General features: G+C 37.0%; 1 protein-coding gene across 6 annotated transcripts in view; it reads right to left on the reverse strand.

Annotated features, from left to right (window-relative positions):
- Nucleotides 1-1,153: 1,153 nt before the first annotated feature.
- Nucleotides 1,154-16,386, reverse strand: part of ATP8A1 (ATPase phospholipid transporting 8A1) — a 239,355-nt gene continuing 224,122 nt past the window's right edge. For all 6 annotated transcript variants that reach the window (XM_027544396.1, XM_027544393.1, XM_027544391.1 and 3 more), the window contains 4 exons: nucleotides 14,545-14,633; nucleotides 13,732-13,824; nucleotides 7,101-7,192; nucleotides 1,154-5,921 (listed from right to left, as the gene is read on the reverse strand). In XM_027544396.1, the coding sequence (XP_027400197.1) occupies nucleotides 5,824-5,921; nucleotides 7,101-7,192; nucleotides 13,732-13,824; nucleotides 14,545-14,633 (372 nt within the window). In that variant the 3' untranslated portion in view covers nucleotides 1,154-5,823. The remainder of the gene's footprint in view (nucleotides 5,922-7,100; nucleotides 7,193-13,731; nucleotides 13,825-14,544; nucleotides 14,634-16,386) is intronic.

Raw genomic sequence — 16,386 nt, forward strand, 5'->3', positions numbered from 1 at the left:
TATTAGCTTACTAGTGAAATGATCCAGGTTAGAAAGATCTTTCTTCATTAAAATGAGTGGTTCTGTATACTGAAATAGAAGCTTTAGGTCTGAGATGCCTTAAGCACATAAAAACAATCTTTAAATGGGGATGATGTACTGGATTTATGTATTTCAAATTTGCTGTTTCCTTATGGTGGTGTTAGATGGTGGTGCTTGTTTTAAGAGGGATGATGTTGAACGTGAAAATATTTGGCATAATTCACAGGTTACTTTTCTGAACATTGTTTTGCTGTGGTTTTGCATGGGGGACCCATACTCAATTGTTGCCCCCAGGGAAAGGCTGTGGGGAGGGAAGCGGGGTCCCAGACAAGGACGCATACACTGCTCCTCACTCTGATGAAACCGGAGGCTCTTCACGTTGCTTCCCCAGGGGGTCTCCGTGAACTCATCCTGTTCTAACAGTTTTCCAAATTGCAGTTTCCCCCGTTCCTTTTATCAAATGGTGATTATTTTGATTGTCTTGTCCTCATTTCCAAGGTTTTCCTGTATTTTGTCTCACGTAGCAATTTTACTATTTTCTGGTTACTTCCTTCAAATTTTATGGGCCAAATGTGGCCACTCTGTCATAACACTGAAACAATTTCAGTGGGTTTAGAAATCTTAAGAACTTCATCCTGTGTGAAAGAAGGAGCCATGAGTTAGTTGTTGACTTACAGGCTGATTTAAACCTGTAACGAGGACAATCTTGGAGGCTTTCTGATTGAAGAGTCAAAATATAGTAATTTTATTTAGAATTATTTTATTTTTGTCATTATTTTGGCCACATTGTGCAGAACGTGGGTATCTTAGTTCCTGGACCAGGGATTGAACTCACAGCCCTTGCATTGGAAGCTTGGAGTCTTAACCACTGGACCACCAGGGAAGTCCAAAAATTATTTTTTGATAATTATTTAACTACCAACTTGTATAAAATTAGAGTTAATATACCCCACTTTATATTGCATTGAATGGGATTTACAATGCAGGGATATTTTCAATTATCATTGGGGTTGTAGATAAAATGTCAACATTGTTATTAAACAGATATACACCTGCTCAAACTACAGTTATTGCAGTTTTGAAGGTTTTATGAAGAAATATAGTTTCTAAAACTAGCAATTAAAACGAACAATTTTCTTTATGTAATGGTACAGTTTATTTCATTTTTAATAAGAGGACAAAAATGTTTAAAATTTGCAGTTTAAAACATGCACATTCACAAAAGGCCAGTGACATATAACACTGCATAGAACTGAATATTACTCGACTTTAATAACTATTTATAAAACACAGTGCATTGAATATCGAGATAAACACACCTGAGAAAACTACTATAAACACAGGTTCGGTACTCTCCACTCATGCAGCTTCACAATTTCTATAGCAGTTTCAGCAGGAATGGTTTTTCATGGAGCTGAAAATTCTATTTTATTTTGAATGCAAACTGCAATTTTCCATAGTAGCTGCCTTCCAAGGCTGCCTTTTTTTATTTTAACCTAATAAACTTGAAAATGTGAAAAACGAAGCTTGAAGTAGTAAAACAAACAACAAATAGTATTTACTGCATTTATGGCTTCTAGTCTAGAACTATGAAACAAAAACACGTACTTTTAAATATTCTGCTCACATCTTTGCAAGAGCAGATTTACCTATGGAAAGTCGCTGTTAATTCAAAGTAAGCAAGTATGAAATCTAGCTTTTTTCCCCCCTACTTAAGGGAGATTTATTTGCTGAGAAATTTTGTGAGCTTTATTAAGCAAAGTTCTTAGAGGCAAGCTAAACAAAAGTTTCAATTAAATTAGTTCAAATTTGTTTGTAAAATAATTTACTTATTAAAAAAAAAGTTGTGTGGAGGACCAGTTAATTTGTCCATTGAATATTAAGTCTCAGGTAGGCCATGAGAGAATTTTATAAGGCAGAAATAAACATCAAGATTTACAGCAATAGCCATGCGTTGGCCTAGACCACTTTAAATATTAATTCATGCAAACCATAAACCTATCAAAAACACAGCTGCTCTCATACAGAAAATAAATCAAGACGAAAAATGGAAAACATTTATTTCCTTTCCTTCAAAATTCAACTTACATTCCATTTTAATAGCTGTTGAAGGTTAATTAAAATGCAGCAAAGTATAACAGTTTCACAAGTGACTTCACTTATTTTAATGTGAGAAAAATCAGACTATGGTCTCTTTAAGAGGCATTATAGTAATGTTCATCATTAAAAAGCATTTATTAGGCACCAGACTGCATGGTGTTTACATTAAGTAATTTACAAAAGAATTCCATGGGCCTGGTTCATATGATGTGAACAGGGTGGCAATTTGCTCAATAAATTTTGTACATGATTATAGATTTATCAGATGATATAAGTCTTAGAACCAGGACATATCAAGGGGCAAACTGCACAGAAATAAACACTAATGATTATTTAGCTTTGTAATAACGATGATTTTGTTATACATAAAAATTTGTGAATATGCAATCTAGTACATTCAGATTAGTATTCATTTCCTGAAAGAACATTTTAAGTGACAGATAAGTGATGTACAGCATACACAATGCAGAACAAATTATCACATGATTTTCACACTGGATATTTAGGATGCAGGACTGCAAAATTAAAATATAAAATGTAATGACCAGAATAAATGTAGATTTCTTGAATTCATTTTTTCCCCCCTGGAAATAAAGAGGAATTGCTGATTCCATTCAGTGACCACACAATTCACGTAAATGGCTAATACTGAATATAATACACATTCACCTGACTTGATTAGAAGAAGTTTTCCATTAACTTCACCACGTTGCCCAAGCAGGCTCATGTCAGCCAGAGTGTTGTGTGGGAGGGTGGATGGCGCTTATTCCATTTAAAATTTACTACATTCCTGAGAAACACCATTTTTCCTGCTCATACTTTCTACCATATAGCATCTTTCTGGGTGTGAAATACCAATATATTTTTATATGTATATATAAAACATTTAGAAAGTTCATGCTCAATATCACTGTGTACTAGTCAATGCTAAAGAAGCAACTTCCAACTTTTCAATGCAAAATAAATGAGGATTTTCTGCTGTGAGTAGTATTTTCTGAACTGTAAACATTGTAAAGCAATGGTGTTAGCATTTGCAAGAGTCCCTATAAGGGACTTTTTAGTTGAAGTATGTCCCTTATTTCAGAAAATACACATTAAAAGTCACTTCAACTATTTATTTTAATCCTGGTAAAACTGTGTTACCCACCCCCACCCCCACCCCACTTAGGAAGGTTAAAAAAAGGAGGGTTTTCTCTAACACTACAAAGTCACTGCAGTTGCAATGTTGTCTTTTAAGTTTTACCAAGGTGGTCACTCCCTGCTGCCTACCCCTCAACTCCCTACCGAGAAGCTAAGAGATTTACTTAATGTTGATAACTCAAAAACAGGTCCATGGGACAAAAGGGCATAAATCAGTCATGTTTCAGATCATGCTCTTTCACATTATTAACCATGAGTCCTCCACTCATGTTGAAGAGCTCCACAGAAACAAATCATCTTTCAAGGTAAAAATAAAGCTTCCAGTTTTCTTAAGTCAGAAAATTCAGTTCTATTACACTCATCACATTTTTACATTAAAATTATGGAGAAGGATGTCACCTGTGAGGTGAGGGGAAATGGAAGCAGCCCTTCTCTGGAACTGCTATTAAGTGTTTCTCCCGAGGGATGTATTTCATTCTTCTTTTTTTTTTTTTAAAAAAAAACCCTTTATTCCTTTTACTTGATTCTTGTTTTCCATTTTTTTGTGGTTTGACTTCACCTGTCATCACGGAGGCCCAGATGCTCTGAATAGCCATTCAGTAACAAACACTGTGACATCTGAATTTTGAAGATGATCTTAGACTCTTAGACCTGTGGTCTTGCATATTTGAATTCATGCTTTTCATAATCTGAACTCCGAATGGAAAGGGTGTGGAGAGTGAAGTATGTCACCTTCTTAACCCTTTTAAATCAAGTTATGTATGTCATAACCTCTCACATTTGTAGAAAATGTGGGAGGCATACATGTAACTAAAGAGCTAAAAATTCAGAGAAGGAAATAATATATAGACTAAAATTTTAAATCTAGATAGAGAAAGGGTGAAAAAGATGTGAAATTATCAAACTCAAGGAGTGATTTGAAAATCACCTCTCTTCTTAATTGTAGTTGACTTATTTTTTTAAAGAGGAAGTTCTATCTGTTTTGCTGGTAAGTCCACTTAAAGGCAAACAGGCTTTTGAATACAAGGCAAAAAGTTTGCTTCAATCTCTGAAATGTATCTGAAAGCTAGAATTCTTTTTATTTCTACATGAAAGCATTATGTTAAAAATAGTGTAGAAAACTGGTTGTGGTTTTTAAACAGCCCCTTCTCCATTAATTGTTGGCATAGCAAAATAGGCATTTTCAGGAGATATCTTGGAAATGCTGCAATAATTAAATGGAATCTATATTTTAAAGCATGTTAACAAAATCTACTCATGATGAACAGATCTCTTTGTAAAGTTATAGGCTTGAATAAAATAGGTGTTTTTAAAACGGGGGGAAAGTACTACCTATTTGTTCCAGTAAGCAGCATGTGACTAATTTTGGGAGCTGCTTGACAAGTGAACTGTTCAGCTATTCTTGGTTATAAGTTCAGGGCAGTCATCTTAACCTGGGGCGTGCCATCCAGGACCACAGGCATCTGGAATGGGCACTACTAGGGAAAACCAAGACACAGGACAAAAAGCTGAGCCTACAGGCGTTACAAAAGCCCAGGCATTTATCTGCCATGGTTTTTCAAACACTTCCACAGAAGTATTGGAAATCTCACATAAACACTTAAGTACATTTTTCTTAAAAATAAAAAAAGAAAACTCAAAGACAAAATGACATCACTTAATCTACAGCAGAAGCCAGGTTCTAAGAAAAATCTCAATGATGATGAAACCTCATTAGGACGGAGACACAGTAAGTACAGTTTTAAAAATCAGTATTGTAACGACAGTCACATAACCACTTGTGCACTTCCACTTGAACAAACAGACAAGACAAACGAGAAAGAAGCATTTGTAAGGCCAAAGGTGCAACATCACAGATATTAGTAGCAAATGCCTTGAAATACTCATTTTTACAAATCACTCTTAGATTTGAAAAGTCAGGCATGCAGATCTTACAGCAGAACTGGAGGTAAACTTTCTTGTAAATTTCTGGGCAAATGACTACTGAAGGAGAAATAGTAATACATTTATTGAACTTCTTTGGCAGACATTTATCAAGACAATTTTTGACACAAACACTTATCATTAATGTCTTGTTTAGAAATTTTGCTCAGTAAGTTGCTTCCTTAAGAAGGCTGTTTCCCGCCCCCTCCCAGCATGTTCTGAAATCTAAATTTGGATATCAAGAGTCCCTCTAACTTACTACCATTTTACAGATTTTTAATGGTGAATAGCCTTGTGGTGTATCCAAGACACTGATAGTTACAGCTCCAGAGTAACAGCAAAAGAATACTGACCTTTTCTCAGTTGAAAAAAACACTCTGGCAAGATACAAGGTCATTTTCAATGTCTGTTTACAAAGACTTAGCAAATACTTTAGAAAATCTGAAAGAGATGGTGTTACAGTATAGTTGCACAGTGCTTACGTCTATAACATACATGAATCTGAATGTCAGTCAATGAGATGAGCTCAGATCCATTTCCCCTCCTTGGACCAGACTGGAATTGGTCAGCAGATTCTGGTGAAGACCTGGGACTCTCCTTAGAGACGTAGCCAAGCTGGCCTTGCAGCCCCTTGACCTATCACCACTCATCAGGTCTCTGCTTTGTGGTATCATATGCTCTAATCACTTCAGACTGTGAGACGATTCCATTTTCATCTTGAGAGAAAGCATACCCATCTGTAAATTAAAACAGAAACGGTGAGCTTGAAGTCACAGGAAGTCTCTGTTATTCTGAGTTTTGAGTGTTCATTTTCTAACTTGGGGAGCTAATGCATCCTTCCCTGCCTTTGAAAGCATAAAGACACTAATTTTTAATGTCTGGAAACGATAGATTCAACTGCAAAATGAAGAGTGAGACGATGGTGGCTTAGATCCTTGGCGTTCTGCTCGCTGGATGAACAGATGCTGTAGCCCCCCTCCATTCTCCCTTCAGCACATCATGTCCAACTCCTCCAATGTCTGCTTCCTGCTAGCAGAGGGGTGGGAAGGGGTGCAGTCAAGTGGGAGTGTGTATTCCAGATAGATCAGGCGGATGAGAGTGAAGGAAGAATAAGAGCAAGGAGATAAACACACACAACTTCCCTCAGAAGACATGGTTCTGGACTCTCAGCATCTACAAATAAACTCACTCATGCCCTAGCCTGGTCACAGGGGGCCTGGGGATAAGAGATGACCCCCGAGGGGATCTCATCTTTAGAGAAGGCCTCTTGAAGCATAAAGAGCAAAAGCATTAAACATGAGTATATATACATGAAAATAAATTACATGTGGAGACAACATGAAACAAAAGACATATTACCAACACAAATGCATTTACTACAGGGCTTTATATATCATATTCTTTTTGAGATCCTTCAAATTTTAAGAGGGCATGATATCTAATAATTTCTTACAACTCTAAATATGCATAAATATTTTTGAAGGGGAAAATATATGTTTCATTGTGTGCTGTTTCACACACATGTCATTGTGTATGAAAGCTGAAAAGGCTCTTGCAAAGTTATTCAAGTAGAAAAGATAACAATACCGAGTAAGCTTTTAAGAGTTAAGATTTATTTTACTGGTTCTTTTTTAAGATTTAAGGAGGTAAGGGGCATGCAGAAATATTTTTTGTGCAGTGAAAGCAGCAAGATTTTCAAATGCTCTATCTTTTCTGCTGAAAGTGAGATGGCTGTGGTCAAAAGACTCTGTAAACATTTGTTCTTAATATTTATACACTATGTTGCAAGTGTGCATGATTTGTTTGAGGTGTTAATTGTAAATAGTTAAATATCCTTCAAGTCAAAATACTGCTCTTACAAACGCTATGAGGTAATGGCGGAGAACGTGTTTAAAAATCAGAACTCAAATACTTACGGAGCAGGTTTTGTTGCAGTGATTCTGACCGGTACAAGTTCACGTGGTTCTTCTTAAAGACGTTCTTGAGCAGTTGCGCCCTCTCTGTGAGGCTGCAGAGCAGGTGCAAACGTGTGAAATGAATTATCAACTCGGCAGAGACCCCGGCGTGCCCACAGGACCACCAGAGAGAGTCAGACTTAAACAAAAGACTGTTTGAGAAATCTGTAGTCTACTGATTCTTTTTCACCCTCTTTTCTCAGACAGCAAATGAGGGTTCAAGTATTTAGACAGATACTTTAGAGGCCATTTCCCCCTACAGCTCAGAAGAGTTTTGTCCCCAATAGTGCAGGCAAAAGATGTCCGCAACCCCAGTTTTTAAGTCAAACAGAGATACAGAACCTGCACGATACAATTAACAAAAAACACAAAATCCACCAGTAGTGATGGTACCTTCTAAAATCTTAGCTGACTTACTACATATAGCAAGTATGGCATTTGAGAATTAAAAAAAAAGAACCATTACTATACCTTTTTCCTACTTTGCATATATTCTGGTATAAATTAATTTTTTTATACAGAAAAATAAAAAAAAATATGTAAAGAAGAAATCTCATAGACTTTTTAATTAGAAAAAATTCCATTACCACTCTAATATGGTATGAAATGTGTTCCTTAATCTCATTTTAAAATAAAAAAAGTATTTTCAGAAAATAATTTACTAGGTAAAGTGACAAGGAAGAACACCTATTTTCAATAAACATTTAGAATAATCTTTTCTGCAGAAATGAATCCATGTAATTATATAACTTCTAAAAGCAGAGTGCAGGAAATACTGCGTCTGTTTTTCTCTCCTGCTCATAGAATACTGTTTCACACAGTGGGAAGTCAAATATCTGTCAAATAAATAAATTTGAATAGTAATTCTGAAATGCACTTTTAAACACCATCAATCCTCCCAGTCATGCCATTTCTCCACTGGTTGATTTATAAAACTTTGCTTTGATATTAAGCCACATAACAAGCATGAAGAGCTAATAAGTAATCCACATGTGTTGCACCAAATGTTTATGCAATTTTGTTTTAATCACTGGAACTGACTCAGTGGACAAATTTCCATCTTTTAGCTTCCCCATTTTAAAGCTTTGGTTAAACTGCTGTAAGTTATGTTAGTTCTGTATATTGCCAATTTTTTTAAGACCTTGAAATGGAACAATATTTATCATACACAAAAAAAGAGGATCATCTGCAAAATGAACTCATTGTAATTACAGAAACATTTAGGCTTTTGCTGAAGTAAAATATTTGGAAATGTTGACATTTGTAGTAATCTTCCACAGATATTTTTTAAAAGTCTAGGGGTGTTAACTGGTACTTATTAGACATACTTTATTGTCACTGGGAATTAAGGCAAGAAAGCTAATTAATCTTAAAACTCTAGCAGTTTTGCAAAAACTTATAAAACTTGTTTTTGCCAGTGAAATAAACAGATATGGGGAATAAGAAAGAGCCATTTTTACAGACTTTTCTTACTCTACTCTTAAAATGATCTACCATTACAGACCTGGGGACTCAGAGGGACACTAAAACATCTAACTGCTTTGAGGAAGTCAGCAGCTTTAGCAGCAGGTGGTCTGACTTTGTTAGCAGAGCACTGTGGATGGGGTGCTGGGAAGTCTCTGGTGTTTAAAACCGAAATGAATGACTACAGAAGACTAGAGGACAGCAGTGTATCATGATGGAGCTTCTTCTTCCCAAAATACGTTTTCCAGGTTTTAGGCTGGCCTTCTTAAATGCATGATCCTTCAATATAGAAGTGCCCCTTTCATATTATGGCAACCAAAATATATGAGACAATGTAATTTTGTTTTGTAATGGCCATTTAAGGCTATATTTTCACTCAGCTGTCATGTCGCATTAACGTCTAGGGTTTATTTGAAGAAAGAAGTTTCTTTCTGGGGAAAGAAGCACACTACTGTGGAAAGAGCCTGGTCTCTGCAGTCTTTGATTTAATTCTGTTATTTATTAGCTGGACTGCCTTAGGCAGCCGTTCTCAGACATCTCATGGCGTTTAGGAGGACAGTTCCTAACCTCGGGCTGATGGAAGATTCAGGAAGACGGTACTTAGGAACTACTCAGCCACTTAGAAACACTAGTTCTTCCCATCCTTACTATTCCCTCGATCCCAAGAAAACAACAACAAACCAACTACAACAGAGATCATCACAAGGCAAAGATACTTTGTGAGGATCATTTCTGATGCCTGGGTTCATATTCAACATTGACTCAACAAGAGAAGTCTATTGCTAAACATGAGTTTTAATTTCTAATGTCCCCCACTCCACTTCTTTAGGAAAGCTACTAGGCTTTGTCTTTTGCCTTAGCTACATCGAACCTCTTGTTTCTCATTAAGATAAACAACACAGAGAAAAGCTAGGAGACACCACCATCACTGTCTCCATGACCAAATTATCTGACATCTATATTTCCCTACTTTAAAAAGCTCAGGCTTTGGGCCAAACAGTGGTGATGAACAAGTTAATGAGGACTGACCTGAAGATCCTGGGCTAAAATACTATTTAGTAGAGGCTGATGATGTTATACTGGCTAATATCTATAGATAGGTGTAAAAAATTATGACTCTCATTATTCATACTTGGCCTTACTATAAGATGCATTGCTTCACACCCACAGGAAAGATATCCAGTAATAACTGCCTGTCTCCAATGAGCCCAGTGTCTGCAATCCATTACTTTAACACTTTGGGGTTCTCAATTCATATTTTTGTTTTGTTTTAGGAAAGTAATATGTTACACACGATTTATATATGTAATACTCCCAAGTGAGACCTTAGAGACCCGTATCCCCCAAATTAATATTTCTGCTATAAAACACATATTTACACTGCAGAAAAATAAACACTATCAATGTCCTTATATTTCGAGAAGAAATTGTTTTGAAAATCCAGCAAATTTCGCTATAAGCTTGTAGAAAAAACTGAACTTCAAAGCTTGTTGGATTTTGGAAATGTAGATGCTTCTGCTCCTTAGTGTTGGAGCATGTCCATAGAAAGTAACAGCAAAGGACAGTTTCATAGCTTACGAGTTAGTTTCTTTACCCAAAATAACCAGCCATGGCTACACAGTGATCTGGAGGAGGAAATGGCAGCTCACTCCAGTATTTTCGCCTGGGAAATCCAGGATCGTCTTGACTCAGAGATTGAACCCGGGTCTCCTGCACTGCAGGCAGATTTTTTTTTTTTTTTACCATCTGAGCCACCAGGGAAGTCAGGATAATAATATGATAAATGGCATACTTATTTCTATTAAAAAAAGACTAATTCTTTTAACCAAGATGTTTTAATTTTTGAAAATGAGTAGAGATGAGAAATGAATTATTGTAAATGCTAATCTGGATACAGTGCTTACACATTAGTTTCTCTGACACAGAGAAGCTGCGTGTTTACACCTAGCTTGACTTCATAGTAGTGCTTAGTGAAGATTAAACAATTGGGGTGATCAACTTATAAGGTCATTCCTAAGAACTGCATCCTTCTGTGACAAAAAGTAAACGATCATTACACTGGAGCTTGCTAGCTGGGCAAGTGCAACCTAGACAGTTCTATGCCCTTGTGTATCACATTTCCCATTAACTACCCACAGGTTGGCCCACTACTCAACCAGCCTTTCACCTACCCTTCCATTAATGAATTTATTCTTTGGTTCCTTCTCCTGACCATTCATTCACCCATTCAGTAAATATTAACTGAGTGTTACTACGTTCCTGGCTCTGTGGTTGGTGCTGGGTTGCCATTAAGACTGAGACAGAGGCCTCTCCTACAAGGAGCTCAGTTTAGTAGGGGACACAAGCAAACACAGGTTGGAGACATACACTCTGGTATACTGTGGTAGATGCAGAGGCAGAAGAATAAGCCAAATGCAGAGACAGCAGAGTGGGAATTGGTTTTATCTGTGGAATGCTGAGGTAATTGCGTTTGGACTGGGTTTTGAAAGCCAGGAACTGGATTACAAGTCTGTAAGAGGGTCTCAGCTTCTAGACAAGGAATCAGCACAGGCTGAGGCCAGGAAGCATAAAATAATGTGTGTGTTTCAGCCCTCAAGGAAGCCTGGTGTCACTCGAATACACAGAAATCATCATTTTTCCCTCTTTGAAAAGTGCAGATGAAATCAGCTCATGTTTGAAAATTTGACATGGACTTCCCTGGTGGCTCAGACGGTAAAGCATCTGTCTACAATGCGGGAGACCCGGGTTCAATCCCTGGGTTGGGAAGATTCCCTGGAGAAGGAAATGGAAATCCACTCCAGTATTATTGCCTGGAAAATCCCATGGACAGAGGAGCCTGGTGGGCTACAGTCCATGGGGTCACAAAGAGTCGGACACGACTGAGCGACTTCACTCACTCACTCATTCTCCAAGGTTCCTAAAACAATTCTGTCAATAAAATCAATCTGACAATTGCTAATCTGCCTTAGAACGCAGTTTGATGTGAAGGCTTTGCTGACCAGTTGCTACTTTTCCTCTCTCATAGATCTTCCTCTCTAGCTGCCACTCAGCAGGGAGACACCATGGCCAGGCTGACCATCACCATCATTTTGCTCACCAATCAGCAGCAATAGCAACATGGGGTCCATACCAAACTAGGAGTTTTTGACTGGGCTATTCAGCTAACAACTAACTTAGTCCTGAGTCCCCAAAATAAGCTGAACCACTATTTTAGGCAAATGAGCTGAGCAGCAGCAGGAAATTTATCAGATGCATTTTCTATGGAGAAGTTGGTGGTCATTTACACAGAATTCACTTCTTTCTTTTTAGGCTCTCTGATTTATTTATTTAATGTAAGGGATTACACATATCACAGACTCATTGACTCTTTAGGACCCAGAGACCAGAGGTCATCACATCGAACCCTCAGTCTGACTTATGAATTGTTGAAGTCACTGAAATACTATAAATGATGAAAAAGAGTATCACGTGAAGGGGCTTGATGTAAGTTTTATTAACATACAAATAGGAGAAATTTACTAAGTAACAGTACTATCAGTGGACTTTCCCTAATAATTGTGAATATTTTTATTCATGATTCTGTGAACTATTAATAGAACTCTTTTTTTAAAAAAAATAAACATTTTATACTGGAGTACAGCTGATTAACAATGCTTTGATAGTTTCAGATGCACAGCAAAGGGACTTAGTCATACATATACACGCACCCATTCTTTCCTAAGAGCGAGAACTCTTACCATATCCTTTTTATAGCTAGAGGGAAAGTGAGAGGACAGTGGAGTTGGTGTAGAGTTGGAGGTTAAGGGAAGAGATGAGGGGAAAGCGCGGGGAAGAGGAGCTACTCCTGTCATCTGAAGGGAGGTGTCACCAACTCATCATGTGCACAGGGACGCTGACATGGAAAGGTCAGAACTGTCGTGTTACAGGCAGGCTATGTCTGTGCCACGCCACTACAGTCCTGAAAAGCAGCCAAAGGAGGCAGAATAGCGCATGCTTAGGGTTTCTAGACTCAACTGACACGGGCTCAAGGCCCAGCACAGTCACTTCTGACCTGGAGAACTTGGGTCTCTCTAAGCCCCGGTTTCCTCATCTGGAAAAAATGGGGATGATGGATTTGTCCATGAATGTCATGGCGATTCAATGAGACAGTAGCTATGAAGTGAGGAGTGCAGTGCCTAGCCTGCGGTGCCCACCCCACAGATGCCAGTGCTGTTAATTTTAGGAGAGAGGCGCAGACTGGTGTATGACGTGCCCCTCTGGCCTAATGAGAGCAAGAGCGGGCTGGAAGCCAAGGTCTCAGCCCGAGTTCCCAGTCTGACACTTACTCCATTGTGTCAAACTGAGTAATGACAGTGAATCATGATGAAGGTGACACAGACCAGGGCAAAATGTTTCCTAGGGTCGAGACAAAACGCCAGCTCACTTTAGTGTGATGAGAGAGAGGGAGAATAAATTCCTGGTATTTTCATCAGAATTGTGGATTATTATAGAGTGCTTTCGAATAATTTTAGTTTCTTTTTTGTAATGCTTTATGAAGTTTAGTAAATTCGATTAGCTTTCTAACCTTGCTTTTTTTTTTTTTTGGTTTGGGGGTGGGTGGGTGGTGGTGATGAAGAGGACTTGGAAGACATAACTCACTTCATATATGACCCCCAGCTCAGTTCCCAATAAAGTACTGAACCATGAAGGTAACTGAGAGATCTGACTCTGTGTCAACCTCTGACTTTGATTGTATTCTATTGCATTATGAATACTGCATTTTCTTTTTCAGTTTAATAATAAACACTATCTGTAGCCACCATTTATTTCATGCTCATTAAGCCCCAAGCCACCTGCTTCACTGACACTATTTTCAATTCTCACGACTGGCTGTGAGGGAGGTACGACCACTCCCATTGTGTAGATGAGGAAATTGAGGCTCAGTGGCACCAAGCAACCTGGCTGAGGTCGCAGGCAGCTCAGTGAAGAGAGATTTGATTTGAATCTGCATCTCTCTGATTCCAAAATCTCTCAGCGACACTGCCAGCTCCACGTTAACAGATAAATACAAATTTAACTGCTTATTTCCAACCGCTAGCAAAAGAAAAATGTAAAGCTCGCTGAGAAAAGAACACAGTGTGTATTTTACCTTTTTCCAAGCACAACTGCTCCTGGGTCTTGAGATTTTGCCTCCAGCTCCTGAACTTCATCTACTAATGTTTTAAAAGCAGTCCTCTTGATACTGCAAAAACATAAAAGGGAAAGAAAAGAAAAAGGATAGGAGTACTTGTGTGAAGATTTAAAACATTATAAAACAAGTTTTTGTCATGCTGCTTCTAAGTACAATAGTAATCAGAGTATAAGGAATTTTTTTCATAGAATCTAAAAAATTATAGTAATTTTGGGCATTAATATAATTATAGAAACAATAGTCATAAATGGTTTAGGTTGATAGTAATAAATAGTTATTGAACAAGCATCACATTAACTAACTTTAACGATATCTTTTCTGTGGGAAGAGAGAACATTTTAAAACTTACAATCCTTGAGAAGGATTAATAAAATTGTGGATTCTTCTAGTCTCTATTTTATATATGTTTAGAATCAGGCAAGCAAAAATTTCCTTTCACAATTATTGTTCACTAAAAATTTATGTGTATGTGTGTGTGCGTGCGTGTGTTTGGAGATAACAGAATTTTTTCTTCTACCTTGAAGGGGTTTTTCAGGCTGATTAATAAAAATGTTAATTGAAACTACTTGCTTTACTTCTGCTGGCTCTTTTAAACTAATATAGTTTTCTAGTTCCTCAATCAATCCTTTCTCCTGTATTTACATAGAATTAATTAATATTTCTAATTCCTATCTTGTAAGCTCTATATTAGAGTTGATGTTACAACTAGAGAAATCCGAGGATTAATATGCCATCTATGTTGTTATGTACATAACTGAGTATTATACTTACACTTTATACACCACATCAAGGAGCAAGGAGGCCACAGGGATAAATAACAGGCCCATCCAAAAGACTCCAGAACTGAACAACATGGCTGCCTAAGTATCAGAAACAGTATAACTTTAAAAATCATAAAAATACGTCAGCAAATAAAAATTCAGTTGTTATATGATTTCAAGTAAAATAATTTTAAGAATCTCATTCTGAAAGAGGGCATAAAATAACTCTGAATTCAAACTTGTGAAATATTTGGAATTAAAAGCCTAATTTATGAAAACATGCCTTTCTATTTTTCCCTCAGTAGCTAATACAGAAAAGTTTTATCATGTACCAAATCTTTTCATATTTTTATATGAATTTTTTATTATTGTGACCAAAACACAGAGTAATAAACTTTGACCTTCTTTTATAACTTAGAATATAAAAAATTATCTTTTTGAGCAAACTTCAAACATATGCTGGATTAAATTCTCTTACAATACAATACATAAAATCAATCCTAATTAGAAACTAAATTTACTATTTCTGGAAAATAAAAATTTATTTTTTCTAAAATATTACACGATACTAAAACATCATCCAGATATATCATGAATACAGTATAAACAAGTTAGGGTATCTATGAAAAATAACAATTTGATATTATGTAGGAGAAGGCAATGGCACCCCACTCCAGTACTCTTGCCTGGAAAATCCCATGGATGGAGGAGCCTGGTAGGCTGTAGTCCATGGGGTGGCTAAGAGTCGGACACGACAGAGTGACTTCCCTTTCACTTTTCACTCTCATGCATTGGAGAAGGAAATGGCAGCCCACTCCAGTGTTCTTGCCTGGAGAATCCCAGGGACGGGGGAGCCTGGTGGGCTTCCGTCTATGGGGTCGCACAGAGTCGGACACGACTGAAGCGACTTAGCAGCAGTAGCAGCAGCAGGAATAATACTAATTTTTGTTCAAAGATTTACATAACTTGTTTCAGTGTATTCTGAAAAATTATTTTAACACACTTTCATTTGTATTAAATCCCAAATTGCTATATCAGAGCCTTTGGGGTTGCAAAGAAAATGATTCTATAATAAAAATTAATAAATTCTGTTAGCTGTTTGTGATTATAATAAAAATCCCTTTATAATGTCATCAGATTACCTAGAGCTTAAAGTGGATAGCGTCATATAAATAAATAAAACCAAAAGTAATATTTTATTTCCCTTTGAGTCTATTTGTTTATCAAGAACAAATTTGCAGTACCTATTTAAATCCATAAACGTATTGTTATAACTCTGTTATATAGTAGCCAACTAATGCACACCCATTTACATCCCACTAAGTATCACACAAGAAACTTTTTTTTTTAAACTAGGTGTGGGTCAGGAATTAAAAATGATCTAGAGTTTAATTTATATAGGTGGTTTCACAATTATACATAAACAGTCCTAATCAATCCATCCTTATCAAATATAAAGACTGCTAATTTTAAGTTGTGCTTCAGATTACCTATTCATTTTGACTCTCATTTGGAAACTGGGAGCTGCTATTTAAAAATTTTCTACATTAACACAAGCTTATTGATACTGACTCTTGGTGCCGAATACTCCAGTATCTAGGATGAAAAAGCCCTGAATACATTAAAAATAAGAACATGCTATTACCCCAAATTTCAGAAAATAAACATCACCACGTGGATTCAGTGGAACAGCACCCACTTTCCGGACACCACCAAGACGAAAGATATTCACATAAAAGTCATTTTATTTTATAAGCAAAACATGATCTTCGACATGCTTGCTGACATCCTCAATAGTGAAAACCAACAATAACTGTGTAATAGGAAATGTCCATCAAGTCAGTGGGTTTTG

Source organism: Bos indicus x Bos taurus, chromosome 6 (genome assembly GCF_003369695.1).
Source record: "Bos indicus x Bos taurus breed Angus x Brahman F1 hybrid chromosome 6, Bos_hybrid_MaternalHap_v2.0, whole genome shotgun sequence".
Lineage (NCBI taxonomy): Eukaryota > Metazoa > Chordata > Mammalia > Artiodactyla > Bovidae > Bos > Bos indicus x Bos taurus.